Consider the following 18,833-nt stretch of genomic DNA (forward strand, 5'->3'; position numbering starts at 1 on the left):
CTTTCCATGCTTAGATGGAAGAAAGCGAACATTGCGTAGAAACAATTTATATCTGCGAGTATATTTTAGTTCACAAGATTCCTTTGATGCCTCCGGATGTGGCTGATTTGTCTGGCTTATAATAAGTAATAGCACTTCTAACTTTTTGTCCGAGTTCTGGAACTTTGAACGGAGTCCATGATGTAAATACTACAGATGTCTGTAACGTTCAATGAAATAGATTTTAGAGGAAAATATGTTATGAATGAAGGAGTCTTACAGAAACTACTTGCACTGTTGCCATTGAGTCAGCTCTCATTTCGTAGCACCGACTCGGGAAATCTGTCCATCGTGCTTCAGTTGCCTAATCTAGGAAAATATCACTGCGAATGTTCTGCCATTTAGTGGCTACGAAAGGAAGATACGTTCTGTCTTTAAGTTTACTGTGTTTGTTAAAATCTGCACCCAAACTGCGGCAATACGTTTTTTTTTTTTTGTTTTTTTTTAACGGTTAGACTGTCACACGTGACTTGACGTCGGTATGACACACACACACACACACACACACACACACACACACACACACAGAGAGAGAGAGAGAGAGAGAGAGAGAGAGAGAGAGAGATCTTTTGTTCTCTACTGCGCACAGCCGCCTGCTGACTTTCTCAGTGGACAGCTTCTTTTCGTGTAGTCCCTTTCCCGATTCTCTCTTCAATCGTATGCAACAGCTATCTGAAAGTCTCGGTCGCTGTGTAACTAAAGCTACATGCAGTACAAGGAAGCTGTGCCCATCAACAAGTACAATCGAGCACATGATATTAATCTTACTGTCGTGTATTTTACGTGAAAGCCGAGAAAGCAGGATTCGTGCGGGTACTTCAGACCAGAACGAGACTGTTTACAGATACTGCAAAAAAACTTAATTTTCATATCGAATGATTCTTTGCATAGAAATGTCAACAAATAGCATGACACTTCACCGTTTCAATTCCACAGCACCAGTTGTTCAGACCGAGCATGTGAAGCAGTGGTACGGTGGTTACATGAAGTTCTTCAAATTTTGATTATAATAGTTCAAATAATTAGTGCTGAAACTTTTTTACTCGGGAGCTACAGTATTTCCAAAATCTATCAGCTGTTTCTGATTTATCGGTGTCTGCATGTTTCACGGTCTTTTTTGCAATGTGATACAGTTAGATGATGAGAGGAACAGATAAAACTACATTCTGATGATATGCCGTCGCATGCTGTGATGATGAAACTACTTTTATATCTACTCCATCAGGCTTCTTTGAATCTATTGTCTTTTCGGAAAATGGAAATGTGTGGTAAGATCTTATGGGACCAAACTGCTAAGGTCATCGGTCCCTAAGCCTACACACTACTTAATCTAACTTAAGCTAACTTACACTAAGGACAACAAACACACACACACACACACACACACACACACACACACAAACGAGGGAGGACTCGAACCTCCGACGGAGGGAGCCGCCCGGACCGTGACAAGGCGCCCTAGACCGCGCGGCTACCCCACGCGGCCATTGTCTTTTTGGAAGGTAGATGAAACCATTTTGAAATAAGAAGTGATGACAGAGACAACAAAAAACTGTATTAGCAATGTGTTAATCGAACTTCTCGTATCGGAGCCTTTTCGGTTGATGTTCACGAAAAATATTCATTTAGACACGCAGCCATGAATTCACAGCAGTTGCGTCGACTACTGGCTAGAAGCTAAGTTTACACCTGTTTCATTTCTAAACGTGCCTCATCGTTGTAATGATTCTTTGAGAGAGGGGAAAGAACCACGACGTAACCATTCCTTATGGTAGTAGTTTTGTAAATAAGTGTCCAACAGCTTCCAAAGTCCTCTGCAACGTGCGTTCCGCGTAATTCTGTTTCAAAGATGTCATTAATAGCTTTCTGATGTCTCTCGCTTCTCCGTGCTTCAAGAGCCACATGTATGACCAGACAATCGTCTATCGAGTGTAGCGGAGAGTAAGACACGATAGCAAACCTCGCAGGAGATAAGAATACTACACAAACTTCACTGTCAATGTCGGCGTCTTTATGTCATGCGACGTGCACGTGAAAGGGATCTCCTTTTAGTCGTGCCGGCGTACTGTGGGATGCTTAGGGTGGTATGCTGTAGAGCTACAGTAGAAACTGTAAATGAAGTAGTTTTTCCCAACTGCATGAGAAACGTGACTTTGCAATGGTTCAAATGGCTCTGAGCACTATGGGACTTAACTTCTAAGGTCATCGGTCCCCTAGAACTTAGAACTACTTAAACCTAACTAACCTAAGGACATCACACACATCCATACCCGAGGCAGGATTCGAACCTGCGACCGTAGCGGTCTCGCGGTTCCAGACTGTAGCGCCTAGAACCGCTCGGCCACACCTGCCGGCCGTGACTTTGCAGACCCACCTATTAAAAGGATGGAACATAGATCAATGGATTAGGTGTTTGAATAATGCAAACGTAGGATTTTGAAGTAAAATATCCCTTTTAACAAGCCCATGCAGCTCATTCGACCGTAATGCTAGGGACATTTAATAAATAAAAGACAAACTGATGTAGAAATGAAACAGTTTGTATGAGGAGTTTTGTTCTTTCATGACTTTAGGCTGGCGTCACTGTGATGGCTAAGAACAGCTAACGGATAAAAACTGTTTCATTTATAACTACAATATTGCATCTAACGATTGTGCGTCCGCTTTAAATTTCCACATTAGCTGAACAATCTGGAGTGACCCGCTTGTTGCTTTCTGAAGGTGAAAAATGGGCAACAATCTTCTCTCGAATGATTTCAATGAATGATGATAGTTTTATGAAGCGCGGAAATGTTTTAAGCTTGTAGAACGGTTCAAAGACGATCGAACCTCAGTGGTTGACGAGCAACGTCCTGGACATGTCAGTTCCTTCACTTGAAACCCGCATTTGTGAAGACTGACATTACAGCTGAATATGTAGCAAAAACATTTGCGATAAGTGTTGGCACACTTCCTAACGCTACCAGTAACAAGTTCAAGTAAGCAAAACTAGTGCAGGATTGGTCCCGAAAGAATTAATACAACAATACAAGGAAACAAGATTCGAAGTGTGTACAAACTTTAGAAAACAATATGAAAGGGAAGGTGATCCTTTTCTAAACAAGATTTTAAGGTTTGATGAAACAGTCCACACAAGGGGGCCATTACGTGGAAAAAAGTTCAAAAACGATGAGGAGGTCTAAGAAGTTTTGGGAAAGTGGCTCAACAACAAGAGAGACTTCTTCATATCAGATACAAAAAGCTAGTTCACCGTTGGGACAAGCATATTGATATTGGTGGAGATTATGTTGAGAAATAGTAAAAGTCTCATTTTGGAAAAATACAGTTGTTTCTCTACATCATTTTCTCTCTTCACTTGCTAAATGCCCCTCATTCAGATTGAAATATCTAACCACTCTAGAGAACGTTGCGAAAGTATTGTTCTTCCACCAATCATACTATCAACCATAAAATGAGTACTCGGTATTCGTGAAACTGTAGACAGATACCCGATAAGTTTAAGTCTTGCAGATCGAAATGAATATTCCAAAATTGAATGAGACATAGCTATATCAGAGAAAATGTGGCAGTCATATGCGTTCCCCGCAATTATCATCTAAAGTGAGAGATAATGAGAAAAAACCGAGGGTGCATCTTGAGGTGCACATCACCTCGTGGTCACAAGCGCACGCTTCAATAATACAGTATTTGTAGCCCTGCGTATTAATATCCACACATAGAACCCACCTATTCACGTTGCGGCCGAGACAAAGGCATTTTTATACTCCAGACAATATCGCTTATACCTTATAGTCGAAGTCTGGTCCCTTGTTAATTTCTTTTTCCGCACCAAATCATAAAGCAAATGAAATCCGCAATAGGCATAGTTTTGAGTATCCGCTTATGACCGGTGCCCCAACAACTTCCCTAATATTTCCTGATGTTTTTACTAACGTAAGTGACTGCTACAGACGAATGTTGAAAATTAGATGGACTGATAAGGTACAGGATGAGGAGGTTCTGCGCAGAATCGGAAAGGAATATGTGGAAAACACTGACAAGGAGAAGGGACAGGATGATGAGCATCTGTTACGACATCAGGGAATGACTTCTATGGCAATAGAGGGAGCTGTAGATGGCAAAAACTGCAGAGGAAGACAGATATTGAAATACATCCAGCAAATAATTGAGGACGTCGGTTGCAGGCGCTACTCTGAGATGAAGAGGTTGGCACAGGAGAGGAGTTCGTAGCGGACTGCATCAAACTAGTCAGAAGGCGGAAGACTCAAAAAACATATTAGTAAGAATGCGGCTACCTGTTCAGATTTATGGTGAGTGCTTTAAAAACAAGCGAAGTTAGATGTTTGGGAAACAAATTTGAAATAATTGTTCAGTGTTTCCAGTGATCCTTGTAACATATATCTCTGGTTTCAAGTTTATGAAGCCATTATCTCCAAAACCTTTACGGTATCATATTTTACTGAATTATATAACTCGTGAAATGGCCATGTGATTATACTGTAGACACGTTCAACATCCTTTTTCATCCAATCCCCCTTATACGCCATCCCATACACTGATAGATGCAGCGAACATAAGAAAATAACTCAATGTGCCTCAAAAATATTTTAAAGTGATCTCATTCACATTACTGTCATCGCCCTGTTAATGAGCTAAATTCTATCACTATTTTTATTCCTAAATGAGATTGTATAATTGCACATATTCTTTTGATTTAGTAAACAGCCGCGATTTGTAGCGAGAAGGTCCGTTTTGTTAAGTGCTTACCTTAAGTTTTTCAGCAACTGAAGCCTGACAAGAGTCTCCGTATGGGTGAAATATTGTCAGGGTCAGACTGGACCAAGAAGAGTAAGTGGTCCCCTCACACTTCAATGAATAACACTCCAAGTCACTTGCAACTGCTGGAATGCTCAGTCCCTGATAACGACTGTTAAGTTCAAAATCTAGCATTTCCTTTCATATCGGCCACAATCATGACCAGCTATGTTATCAATGTTGTAATACTTTAAGACCTTGGAATTATTCGTAGTGCAGTCCTGTGACACGGAGGATGTTATCAGTGTGTTAACACTTTAAGCCCTGGAACTATTCGTAATGATGTTCTGTGACGCGGGGGATGTGCGCAACATAGAGTACTGTTCTAGGAGCCGGTATCTAAAATGTTTGTTGCCAATGACACAAATGCATCTGACACCACGGACTGTCTTAGCGAGCTATGAGTGTAGGCGAATATGCTGTCTTCCAAGTTGTGTGAAAAGTTCGAGAAACTTACAGCGATAGGTCAAATCCAAAGTAGTGTCCTTGGGAAGTGAACTAAATCCAAGATGTGCGCAGACCTATGCACAAAGCCAAAGCGGTGAAGGGCTATAACCCATCGGGAACATGGCAGGCAACGTAAGGATACGCTTCCAAGGCAGTATATGAAAGCGAATTTTGGGAGGCAAGAAAGGAAGTTGCACTTCCCATATTGGCGGTCAAGACAATTATCAAGAAAGTTGCATAGGTTGAATTGTCAGGTATAGAGCACAGTCAACACATGTATCTGTTGAAGACAACATAACGCCGGTATGACAGCGGTAGTTCAACAGCGTCTGTATTATGACTCATAACTGGGCTAGTGTAGAATGCTCCAGTGGCTAATGTGTGCCTCAATGATGGATTGTATTGACACGGCGTAAAATACACGGTCATGCAGGTGAGTAAGCAAGACACCCATAGTCCATTTTTTGATCAGACAAGGGGTCGGTATAAGTGGAGGAGGATTTTCCGATCAACGCCCCATGAAGTACCGTTTAAAACACTTAAAATATTCAGAGATTGGGTACAGTGTGCTGCTAGATACGATATAGGGGAGGACAAACAGTTTCTTATCAAGCGTGAGCCCCCAAAAGTTGATGGTTTCGACAAATGGAAGAGCAAAACGACCGAGATTTGAGGACAGTGGAGGAAATTCATTATGCTGCCAGAAATTCACACAGTCTTTCAGTGGAAAAATGTAAGCCATTGTCGACGCTCCACGAGTAAAGACGGTTGAGACATTGCTGAAGTCGTCGCTCAACTAAACAGGTCCGTTGAGAGCTGCAGCAGATTGCAAAGTCATCGATGTAAAGAGAGCTCGAGATGCCTAGTGGGAGACAGTCCATGATAGGATAAATTGCAGTGACATGTAGGGCTACGCTCAGCACAGAGCCCTGAGGCACCCAGTTCTGCTGAAAAAAAGTGTTCGATAAAGCTGGACACACATGTACCTTGAAAATCTGGTCATTTAAAAACTCCCAAATAATAAGGGGTAAGCGGCCTGGGAAGCCCCACATGTGCATTTCATGGAGGATGCCTGTCCTCCAGCAGGTATTGCCTTCTCCAAATAAAAGAAAAAAAAAGGAGCATAAAATTGCTCATAATGTGGGTTGACAGAGCGATGAGGTGATCAACTGCAGAGCAGTGCTTACTAAATCCACATCGAGCATTAGTTAGCAAATTCCAAGACTCAAGCTACCATACCAGCCGACCCTTGATCATGTGTTCTATCACGTTGCTGACAAAGTTGGTGTGGGAAACTGGGTGGTAGTTGGATAGAAGATATTTGTCCTTGACAGGCTTGTTTGAGTGGGGATTATAGTGGCTTCACACCAACAACAAGGAAACGCATCGGCTGTCCAGATGTGATTATACATACAAAGGAGAAAGTGCTTGCCATCAAGAGATAGGTGCTGCAACATCTGAATGTGCATATCATTCAGTCGTGGAGCAGAGGATCATGGTGAGGTAACAGCATGTTCGAGCTCCCACATAGTAAAAATGGCATTGTAGCAGTCATGATTCTGAGAGGGGAAAGATGTCTCCCAAGCTTCCTTCACTTGTTTCTAAGGTAGGAAGGGTGGATGGTAATGGGTGGGACTCGAGATCTCTGCAAAGTATTGAGCCAAGGTGTTGGAAATATAGACAGGGACCACAATAACATCATTCACTACAGTCATGTCAGGAATTGGGAGATGTACCTTGTTTCCAGAAATCCGACATAGGTTACCCCAAACAACAGAAGAGGGAGTTAAACAGCTGAAAGAAATAGTAAGAGATCCGATTAGGTTTTTCGCCATCTCTGATAATGCAATCAGACATCTTGTGTGCAACTGTTTATAACGAATACAGTTCTTCTGTAAAGGATTGTGTTCAAAGACATGGAGAGCACATCTCTGCAGACAGACTGTGTTGTGGCATTCCTCACTCCACTAGGATATTGGGACACATCGCAGTATGAAAGAGTTTCAGGAAATGGACAATCTGCAGTGGTAAGGATAACACTCATAAGGCACTCTATCTGATCATCACTGGTGTGGAAATGATGTTCATCAAAGATTGCCAGTGAAGAGTAGGGCCTCCAGTAAGCTTTAGAAAGATACCATTTGGCTCTGCACATAGATGGGACACGAGTTAGCAGACAAAGTACACACAGAAAATCGTCGCTTGAGTATGTATCTGAGAGGACGGACCACTCTAGATGGTGGGCAAGTAATGCATTATAGAACAAGAGATCCAGGTGCGAGAAAGTGTGTGTGTCATCTGAAAGAAATGTGGATTCACCTGTGTTGAGAGAAATGAGAGTAAGCTGCTTGAGAATATCTGTCAGGAGAGAGCCTCTTGGGCAGTTCTCAGAGCCCAAAGTGAAATGGTGGGAGTTTAAGTCACCAAGTACCAAAAAGGTTTGAGGGAGATGAGTGGTAAGCTGCAGTATGTACCTCCTAGTGAGATCAAATGATAGGATAAGAGAAATGGCATAATTGGGGAGAGAAAGATGGACAGCAACAGCTTGTAGCTGGGCTATGAACGTCATCCCAAATGAGCATCTTGACTCCTCTGTGAGCTGGAGTTCCTTCTTTGGAAGAAAGGTCGAAACATACTAGAGTGAAGTGTAAGAGATCAAAGAGGTCTTGAGGTCATAATTTCGTTTCTTGGAGGCATAAACCAACTGGGCATTGTCATCGCAATAATAGCTGTAACTCTATCCTGTGTGATCTGATACCACGAATTTTCCATTGGAGAAAAGCCATATTAGATGAAAGGAGATATTTCTCTTAGAAGGAGCAACTACTTCAGAGGCTCCCGAGAGCCATATTTCAGCTGTGAACTATTACAGGGTTCTGAGGCTGGAGCATCCACTTCCATTATTTCTTCAGAGGTACCAGTAACCTTCCTTGGTTGGTCAGCTGACTCCGTGGTGGAGAACTGGTTGGTGATGTGCACTGGTAACACAAAGGTCAGCCAGACAGAGGTGTCACATGGTGTCACTGTTGTAGAGGATCTCTGAGTTGGAGCAGGGGAAAAATGTTCGTCTTTGTTTTCTTCTTAGTACCTTTGGTCCGTCAGACATGGTCTCAGACATTTGCTGACTTTCTTCTTTCTAAATTTCCGTTCTGCTCATTGTGTCCCAAGTGGCTTCACCAGTGTGGACAAACGTTCTTTTGGTGTGTTAAGTCAAAATAACTGTGGTGCACGCAGGTGAGGACATAACCGTAGCACTACGATATTCCACCACCACAGAACAGAACTGGAGATTGCAGGTCTGCCTGGGCATATCTTTCATGCATAGTGATATAGAAACAACGGTACTGTAACTGCTACATAGTGGTATGCAAGGCTTTCTGCTAGTTAACATTTTGTAAGCAACACTAAGAGGTACCTTTTCCTTCACTCAGATCTCCTGAATAGCTCACTGATCAAGGTAAACAGGGCATTCATGGGATGAAGCAGCATGGTTGCCAGTGCAGTTGATGCAGTAGGGAGAAGGAGGTGGGCCATCTCGTTCATGAACATCCTCGACACAAGTTGCATATTTGGCTGTGTTTTTACAGGTCATGCGAGTACAGTTATAACACTAACATTTGGTAACAATGCATTGAATACATTTTATAGGTCTGATGTTGATGACTTCATACCTCACCTGATCTTCAACGGGAGCTCTACTCGATAAAACGTTAAGGAAAGGGTGCAGTAGGCACTAATTCTGTATCAACCATCTTCATAATCCAATGGACTGCAGTTACGCCCTGATCGGAGAGATAACGTTCTATATTGCCCTCAGTCAAGCCATCAAGCAGCCAAGTGTACACGACACTATGTGAAGAATACAGTGCTTGATGAGCCTCTACACAAACAGGGTATCTGTGGAGAAGCATGGCTGTAAACAGTTTTTGGGCTTGAAAGGCATTGTCTGTCTCTAGAAGCAAACTTCCATTGTGTAAGCAAGTGCAGGATTTAAGTGGGCCTGCAATTATATCCATACCTTTCTGAATGATGAACAGGTTCACTGTACAAAAGTTCTGACCTCCTCCTGAGCATGAGACCATGATAGCAGGGTGCAACTGCAAGTTTCATCATGTCTTTGACCTCATTCAATTCTGTTTATTAGGTTGCATTCATGGAGTTGAAGTACTCATCGAGGGTGAGTCCCCAAGATTGCTAATGTCTCTGATGGAGTGCTCCTTCCTTCCGGGGGCCCCCACAGAGAAGAGCACAGCCACCTTAGGTGAATTTTCATATATCAGGTCACACCTCCTGAACTCCAGACATAGAGACCCACCAGCAATTGGGAAGGTAGAAACACCCCTCCCTAGGCCTGGCCTCTAACAGGGTGTATGCATGAACCCTACCTAAGTCTTCTAATACTTTCACAAGTTTCAGTTTCCCAACTGTACACAAGACATGGTCCCCATGGGAGGGGACATAGAATAGGAGGAGGATAGACATGCAGCACAGAAAAGTAAGAAGTACTGCAGTGGTTGGGGGCACACACGTGCCACGTGTGCGACTGCATGCGTGCAAGTTAGTGACTGAAATGTTACTGTTGCAATGTTCTACCTGTAAGTATTCTACTGGAAAGAAGACAAATCGCTGGAGACATTAGGTTCAGTGACACTTAGGCCTATTCAACAGGGACAGTTATGCACCAACATTTGTTTACACGTCCATTGCCAAATGGTATACAACAAACACAGCAATGCACCAAAACCCTTACTGTTATACATATAAGAATACAAATCATTCAGGTTCAAATGAATGTCTACCAGGTGTCGGGTTCCAGTGACTATACTGGTGCGCAAAACTTAAGGATGAAAATAGCTTTCAAATAATGTCACTGTCAAGTAAAAAACTCAATCAAGCTTGGACCATACATAGACAGAAGAACTACAGTATGTACAATACAGTACAGTATAGTAACTGAAAGAAACACACAGTGAAATGAAGAGGAATGACACTGTTGTTCAAAGACAGCTTTGACCAGAGACATTATGCTCCTGAATGCATGTCATTGAGGAGACCCTGTTGGTAGCTCCTTGGTTCATCTGGGCTTTCAGCTGCTCAACAGCTGCACATCTATTCACCCATCAACCGTTGTTCACTCCTGTCATCTATGACCTGTGCCACACCACAGTTACCTTACCGCCTGTTTTGGATGGTGCCATTTTGCCACACATGGTTTGCTTTAACCACGGAGGTACACAAAAAGTTTACAACTTAACCATTTTGGAAATGCTTCCACCCTTGGCCCAAAATCCAATGATCATGCCCTTTTGGACATCAGGCAAATCGCTCCATTTCTGCATTATGACAATGGCTACACTGTTTTTCTGCATCCTCCTGACATGACTTGTATACCGTCCAATGCTACCACTGCCACCAGGTGTTTATGAGTGGTTTTTGCATGTTGACATTGAACATAGGTGGTGGTCACATTAATGTGACTTGACCCTGTATAGCATGTTGTTTTCAACCACGCACATCAATAGGTATTTCTATCTGTGAGAATAAAGTGTTGCTACAACCTTAATATATTTCTTCAATTGAGGCTGCAGAGTAGTACATGGAAATAAAATTTCAGGAGTTATAGTTCAAGTCCTGGAAAGTAATTTGCAGCACACTAAGCCGTGTTACCTCGACAGCCTTCTGTCACCATCTCAGTGAATGTTCACATGTTTGCACAAGCTGCTCATTTTTCCAATCATGCACACCTTTCATTTATTTTAACAAAAGTGCACTTTCTTGCTATCAGCAACAAACTTGGATAAGAATGTCAGATTTAGTTGGTTAGCTGCTGATGAGATAGATAAGCACAAATTATCACCTACAGACAGTTTTAGTTCTCATTTACAGTGCTCAGTAACCATGCAATAGATCTTTCAACAATGCCTGAGGATTGCAGTTACGTATCATTATGGATTGAAGTAGTCACAGGTCTTCATCATAAGTAATACTCTTCATGAAAGTGATGAACGGCTCACACTGATGTAGTTTTCTTTGAAATTACATGCTTTAATCAATGGTATTCTCCTCATTTGCAGCAGAAATGTTCATGCTATCAAAGTAGACACTAAATATTCAATCAAGGTGTTTTTGCATTAAAATGGCCAACATAGCAAACTGAGAGTAAAACATGGTCCCTTTGATCATGTATGGAAATCACACAGACTGATGAGTCATGGTATATGTTGATACGTATCAATGGGCACATTAGAGACATTTTGAAAACTGTGTAAGACAATTGACTAATAGTAATATTCAATTCTGTTGGCTATAACCAGTGAAGCAGGAAACATACTATAACCAGTGAAGTAGAAAACCTGCAACGAACTTTGCAAACACCGTGGTGACTATAATGTCATATCAGTGGTGATTTTTTTTCAAACGGGCTAAGCTATAGCTCAATCTGTCACCACAACCTCGTTTTTCGCTTTTACATTTGTTGGCTTCACCAACTAACAATCAAGCCGTGAAGATACACAAGGAAAGGTGATGTCACATCAGTCATTGACATAATGTCTCTGGTCAAAGCTGATGACTACAATCTAATATTCCTCGTAATCCATGCAATGAACCCAACTTACTGAAAATTAAGGTAAGTCATGGGATTCTCATGTGTGGTGCGTTTACACGCGATAAAATTAGGTCTTGTGTGCGTTTCATCATCTCGGTTCCAAAAGATAGAGAAGCAAACTGTCCAACTAAAATCTAGATCAGGGCCTATGACAGTCATACCAGTGTTTCTCTACAGCTCGTAAGTCACTTTCACCTAAGTGACATGCAGGAAGCCACTTTCAGTTAGACAATGCACTTTTCACTCACTTTCAAACTGTGTCAGGATGGTATCCGGAACACTCCACAGAGATGTTTTTTTGCCCCAAAGTCACTTGACATGAGTCCTACTGAACATAAATGGGACCCATCGATCTGGATGTTCAGCCTTGAACCCAACTACAGTCAGTGTCTGTGAGCTGTACACAGCAGTTGAGTTTATGTATCATCATAGCTCCGAAATACTTCTGGTGTCTCATTTACTCCATGCTATGATGTGTATCCAGCCTTCAGGGTGAAAAGGGTCACTACACACAACTAGGCACTTATGTAAATTAATTGCTGACAAATGTATGCTTACTTATTGTATATCCTTGAGTATCCACTCTCTTGATATATATGATGTGTGCAAATACATGTCTACTTCTGTTGACTTTTGAAGTAATAATTAACATCTAAAAATATTCCGTTTTTGACTTTAACAATAACTTTTAACTGACTTCTACTGGATCCCGTTACATTTACTTTTCCCACAATAATTTTACCAGAAAAAAGCATTATAACACTAATAAAAATAATCAGTGCCATCTTTCTTCCTCAGTTTTTACTGATAAGGCCTCAGTTTAAAAGGTACTTAGGTTATTTCATTGAAGGTGCATTTTTTGTGTGTAAGAACTTAACGAATAATGTGAAATCTTCAATATTATCTCTATATCCAGGGTATGTTTGACATAGCATCTTATCTCTTCCTCTGGCAGAAGTGTTGCTATGGTGAAGGTATCAGTGCCTCATTGAAAATGATCTGTATTAGGAGCTTTATTTAATCACTCAGGCTTCCACAACAATCCATGTACTGATGCAATATCTACTTTGAAATAAAGCGGTCTCCTTGGAAGTTTAGGAATGCTGGGGAACCCAATCTTTTCAATCGAACAACATATATATGAAGTGTTACATTTATAAGAAAAGCTGTTAATAAATGCAGAACATAAAATCTTCAACTCATGGAAAAGGCAGGAGGGTGACTGATACTGGATAAAAGATACTTGATAATATCGGGCAGATTCTCAAACTACAGATACGTAAAATATATGGTGACTCAAGACATTTTATTTAAAGTAACAGAGTAACAGTGAAGATGACAACAATGGTTTTCTTTCATGAAATGCAAGAACGCAATAAAAACTGTTTCATTACAATCTTAACAAGTTCAGTCTTAATCTTGAACACATCAGGAATCACAGTTACTAATGCAGTTGCTCTTTTCTGCAAAGGTGTCTTCCAGCCGAGCAGAACTAAATGCAGCTTTCAGTCAATGATAATAAATAAAAAAAAAGTATGGAATCACACCCACTCTACAAAACTGTAAACTATCATGAAGTTTATATATGCACCCATAATGTAGATTTATAGAAAGAGTGATTATAGCAGTCTCGGTTTCCTGGAAGAAACAAAATAGAGATGTAAACCTTGAATTCATGTCTGTCAGTCCACTGCAATAATCACTCAAACAAGTGTGTCTCACTGCAGTGCACATCATACAAGCTGGCATGATGATACACTGTAAATACAAGAAACAGCTACAGCTATATCATGAGTAAACGCAAGAAGCACCAGATGCAATAGCCCTATGAACAGCTGAAATTATGTGTAACACCAAAACTGTTAACAAATTCTACAATCTGTTAAGACTACAAAAAAATCTAATACTGACTCTTTTATTGTCCACAATGATGTTTAGTGATGGCTCAAAAAATGACAGAATTTTTAGATTTTTTAAAAAATTTCCTATTGTGCACAACCATTACTGTTTCCTTAAATTTATTCCCTAAAAATGGAGGTAGCTGCCATTTAGCTGAGTGTCTGCAGACTAAATCCTCATGGATTTAAAGTCACTTCCAGTTTACAGAGTAGATATATATTTGAAATACTGAGTTGCGTTTAATCTTACTTTCCAATTTAACTACTCACATAGTGCAAATTTCTCAAACTGCAGGTTTAAGGTAGGCATTGTATTCAGATGGATCAGCCAGATCATAATAGAAACTAGATAAGATCTGGTTTTCATATGTAACTTTTAGTTTTGTCTTTGTTGTTATAACAATGATGACAGTGTTAAGCTTTCACAATGTAAACAGTCAACAGGCTACTGCAAGAGAGAAATAATGGAAGAAAAGAAAGTATCGGAAGGCTAATGCAGCCATTTAGAAAGCTGTTTTAATACCAACAACTATTTGCTGTTTTGGTCAAATACATACTTTCTTCCATCAATAAATGACTAAAAAGGGTGGCTTACCTCCCGCTAAGAGTGACTTCAAAATAAATTCCACTGACGTTCCTTGCTCTGTTGCTAGAGCCATTGCTACACAAATGTGACAAGTAAAACGCTTCCACAGAACAGGCGGGCACGCTTGCTTTCACCTCAAGCATGTCCCCGAGTCAACTGACAGCACACCTGAGGAAGTGAAGACGTCCCCGTACCCTCCATATGTCGCGGTCATGACCTACTTCATGATAATTCTACCCTTACTACAATCCGTCATTTACATTAACTTCACTGCAGCTGCGAAACACTGCAGCGCACGGAGCTTCCCTTAGACTGCTGTTACAGTGTACCAGCTGATTTTTGCACAGCAAATCTCTGACGTCAAACGCGTACTTGGTATGAATGAAACTTTTAGGGAGGGGATAGCTGCTTTACGTGCACTAGTCACTTTCGCTTTTTTTGCGCTCTGAAAAGTGGCGTCTTAAAACGTAGAATGTTATCTGTTCTTTAAGTGATATGTTGACATAAATCAATCGCGTATTCAGGCAATGCAAAATAGGAAACAGCGTACGACTCTTTCCGAAATTTCTGCTGTTTGGGTGGCGTTTGTACCTCCTAGGAGAAATGAACGGCCAATATACGTAAATATAACTTTCATAATAAAAAGCTACATTGCATATAGCGACTTAATAACACAACTACTTTCCAGTTTCAAACACTAGTATAGGTTAGTTGGAAACCTCTTGCTACCAAAAAAGAAAAAAATAAGATGGTAACAAAAACAAAGGCAGAATATGTAATGTAATTGGTTGTGGTGGTACGCTTGTTTCAGTGATGGCAGCTGATGAGAGAGCGGCTCGTAGAGAAGCGAGAAGGCGAAGAATTTTAGAAAATTCGGAGAACAGGTTGCAGAGAATAACAGGAAGATATGAGAGCGGGTCAGATGGTAATAAAAACGATACTTCGTTAAGATTTAGTGCTTTGTTTTGAACCCAGTCTATGATTAGCCGTTCATATTTAATGTATGATTCAAAAACGCTTTTATTTACAGCAAAAGCGGAGTATTCAACAACAGGTGAAGAAGCAACGACGTGGAAGAGTAGCATTCAAAAGGATGCGATAAATGGGCTTATTAGGCCTGTAAAAATCCAGCAGAAAACTGAAGAACACTATGAGAGTGCTGGAAGTAAATATGCAGACGAAATACTAAGAAGAGTGCAAAATTGCAACATCCCGTACAGCAGATTAGACAGTCCAATAGATGAAACTTCTAATGAGGCGACAACAGGAGTTAAAGCAGTGGAGCAGCGAGCCTACAGGTCACGGTTTTTTGTGTGGAATCTGCATTTTGTTTGTACGGCAGTAATCACAAGAACATTATTTGCCTTTGGACTAGGGTACTTATTTAGTGAGGTAAGCGCAAAGTAGTCTTATTTTCACTTAAATTTTATCATACAGTTCTTTGTAGGGAATTGTACTGAATAGTATAAAATACAATAAGAAAGAATGACCGTTCATAAAATGTGATATGAGGTTGGAAGGAACTGATGTGTAATGATGCACTAGTAGTACAGTGACAAGTAAACAATTAAGCCTACCTCTCACCGTAAGTGGGTATTGGTATGTTGGTAGCTGTGGTGTAATTAGAGCTACTGTAGCTAGAAATGAATCTCACATCAATTGGCACAGCGGACACCAGAAAATATTTGGCATGTAGCCTTACCAGTGGGAAATGAATGTGTTGTTTGGAAATAGTTCTTTTATTTTTTATCATAAAGATTTTGACGCATTGGTACGTGTAACGAATGAACTAGGCCTATTGCCACAAATCAACCAGAGGTGCATAGGTAGTCAGTTAGTGTAGGCCTATTCAAAACTGTGGATTCACAAGATTATCCACAAGTATCATTTTCTACATAAGCTATAAGAAGATTGTGCTTTTTGGGAAGTTAGGCTTAATACTGTTGCCCCAGATCTTAATATGTGATCATGGCTATTGCTCAGAATGTTGTTACCGATTACCAGCACAATAAAGAACATGGTTATGCTTCGTATTAGAATTACTTTAATATTGTCACAATTGTCTCAGTACAAGTTTGTGCTACTGTGCCGTAGTTGTGTGTTACATATGGATGGGTACAATGTTTCAACATTCAAGTGAACTGATGGCAACTTTGTCTTGTCTCCATCAACTTATGTAGCTATATTTACATATATAAGGCAATTCTAATATGAAGTAGCAGGAGTTTATTGTAATTGAATTGGTGCTTGCTGTAGATAGTTTTTGAGAACTTTATGGTAGTAATTAAATATTCCTTGGTTTCAGCTTGTGTTTTTACCATTACTGCTTCTGCTGCTGAGTGAAATACTGCTGACCAAAACAGTTAATAGCTCAAGCACTTACGGCATTTTGGGAGGAGCTCTGATATTGATAGGACTACCTTCACATTTAGTGACGACTTGTGCCTATTGTGTGTCTGTAGCTTCCCATCTGATTGGTGTTTTTGCCATCTACCTGGTTTCATTTACACTCACTGACTGTGTTATCAACTCAGTGACTTCTGCAGACAGTGGGTAGCAGACAGGTGTAATCAACAACTTTTGACACAGACTGTGCTGGTAAAATTACTTGCTATTGCTATGTGCTGTTAATTTGTTTGAGAAATTCAATATATTTACTGGAGTGCTATTATCATGAACTCTTCTACTGTAAAATTTTGTAATAGACCTATGAGGCCCTTCAACGCTTCACATATTGTTTCACACCAGATCACATATGAGAGAACAAGTTTTATACAAAAAATAAAATAAAATTGGATAAAGAGTACACATGACACTAATGGCATTTATGCAGGATAGAAATCATAAATACAACATGTTACGGCACTAAGTTGTTGCACCTGTTAAAATACATAGAACATCTATTATGTTTGTGCAAAAAGAAATTCTCTCTCTCTCTCTCTCTCTCTCTCTCTCTCTCTCTCTCTCTCTCTCTCTCTCTCTCTCTCTCTGCATATATATAAACACACACACCATGTAAGAACACCAAAATCTTGCTAAGTGCTATTAACCTGGTCATTCACTATACCTCACAGCTCTAGAATGTCATTGCTGAGATAATGATGGAGGATTGGTAAATGAAGTAAAAGAAGAGATGTTGAATATCATATAAAATTAAAATTATTTGAACATTAGTGCAATTTCTGTGTAACATAAGAATGAGTGCAGATTTTGTTGTTTGAGTATGTGTATTATGTAAATGAATTATTTTAAAAACTTATGTATAAGCTTACCAGAAGGTAATGAATTGTCAGTTTTCAGATTATGTTAAATACATTTTTGAGCATGGTTATGAGTATCATAAGGTATTTTTGGTATCGAATGAATAACAGTTTTTTGTGGTTTGTTGCATGTTTTCAATATAGCTGTTTGTAAATATTCATTTTCTTATGAAAGTGAGAGGTTGATATAAGTTTCTTTTTGTGATTTCTGAAAATAAGGCTGAATGTAACTGTGACTGGTTTGTAAACTTATTAACACCAAAGTATGTGATACAGAGTAGTTAATTTATAGCCTGCAAAGAATATATTTGAAAATGGGTAGAGGAAACCCATTTATGCTTTACAACGAAGTAGATTTGTTAAGCTGTTTTCAAGAGGGAATTCAATTTCGCCAGAAATATGCAGATTCTGTAGTAATATAGTATCTGTTCTCTAGTGAGAACTTCTAAGATACATTGTACCTGAGTGTTTGTGTTAGGTACAGTGCTGTTTGCTTTTATCATATTAAAAATATTGTGGTCCAGAATATTATTCGTTTAGGTTGCCTATCTACAAGCAACCAAACATAATTTTTCGACATGTATTTTTATATTTTGATTGTTAAATAATAATGCAGAAGCTAATAAATTTTGGAATCATACTCTGTGTACCCTAAATAGCTCATGATAATCACTTAAGTTGTACCCATCCACATGTTGACATCACTTCACCCTTCCGTAAGCCTTCAGTAGTGACTTTGTTCTCAAAGCAATTGTGTGTGATGTGATTATAACTTTTACTTTGCTAGAGCCATGTAAATGATGATGATTTAACTTGGAACAGGTACACTTTTTTTCTTATATTCGTAATTAAGAACCTGCATGAATGTCACTAAACGTATATCCTCTTGCCGTGCAGTAGTTGTTGATCTACAGAGGTGTGAAAATTATTAGACTCAAAACAGAGTTTGATATTTCCTAGTTTCTCTCCTCTGGAATTATTCAGCCATATGATACCAGCATTTTTCACTCTATTACATATATATATATATATGACATTTACCTTTGCTATTGGCAATACTATGCCAACAACAATGTTGACAGGACTCCCTAAGCAATTCACTTACTGTTGAATCAGAGATAACATGGCTGCAGTTGTTTTGGAGACAGTTTAATTCAGCTGAGAATATTTTTGTTATCAAT

At 39.9% G+C, this 18,833-nt stretch overlaps 2 protein-coding genes and 1 long non-coding RNA gene across 4 annotated transcripts in view; 1 reads left to right on the top strand and 2 right to left on the bottom strand.

Moving 5' to 3' along the window:
- Positions 1-14,774, bottom strand: part of LOC126457565 (graves disease carrier protein-like) — a 193,369-nt gene extending 178,595 nt beyond the window's left edge. Inside the window, exon 1 of the mRNA XM_050093979.1 lies at positions 14,402-14,774. Coding sequence (XP_049949936.1) covers positions 14,402-14,465 — 64 coding nt within the window. The 5' untranslated portion in view covers positions 14,466-14,774. The remainder of the gene's footprint in view (positions 1-14,401) is intronic.
- LOC126457567 (uncharacterized) lies at positions 13,196-14,393 on the bottom strand. Its single transcript, XR_007585489.1, has 2 exons — positions 14,077-14,393; positions 13,196-13,546 (listed from the first exon to the last, which is right to left on the bottom strand). It is a non-coding gene; the product is annotated as an uncharacterized LOC126457567 (long non-coding RNA).
- Positions 14,775-14,863: 89 nt separating the features above from the next.
- On the top strand, positions 14,864-18,292 carry LOC126457566 (uncharacterized). 2 transcript variants are annotated; one of them, XM_050093981.1, is made up of 4 exons: positions 14,864-15,012; positions 15,204-15,317; positions 15,423-15,784; positions 16,698-18,292. In XM_050093981.1, exons 2-4 carry the CDS (start codon positions 15,206-15,208, stop codon positions 16,947-16,949), a joined length of 726 nt encoding a protein of 241 aa, XP_049949938.1. In that variant the 5' UTR covers positions 14,864-15,012; positions 15,204-15,205; the 3' UTR covers positions 16,950-18,292. The 2 variants fall into 2 exon arrangements, with proteins under 2 accessions (XP_049949938.1, XP_049949937.1); XM_050093980.1 differs by having other exon boundaries at positions 14,966-15,098.
- The last annotated feature ends 541 nt before the right edge of the window (positions 18,293-18,833 follow it).

The sequence above is a fragment of the Schistocerca serialis genome, chromosome 2, assembly GCF_023864345.2.
Source record: "Schistocerca serialis cubense isolate TAMUIC-IGC-003099 chromosome 2, iqSchSeri2.2, whole genome shotgun sequence".
NCBI classification, from domain to species: domain Eukaryota; kingdom Metazoa; phylum Arthropoda; class Insecta; order Orthoptera; family Acrididae; genus Schistocerca; species Schistocerca serialis.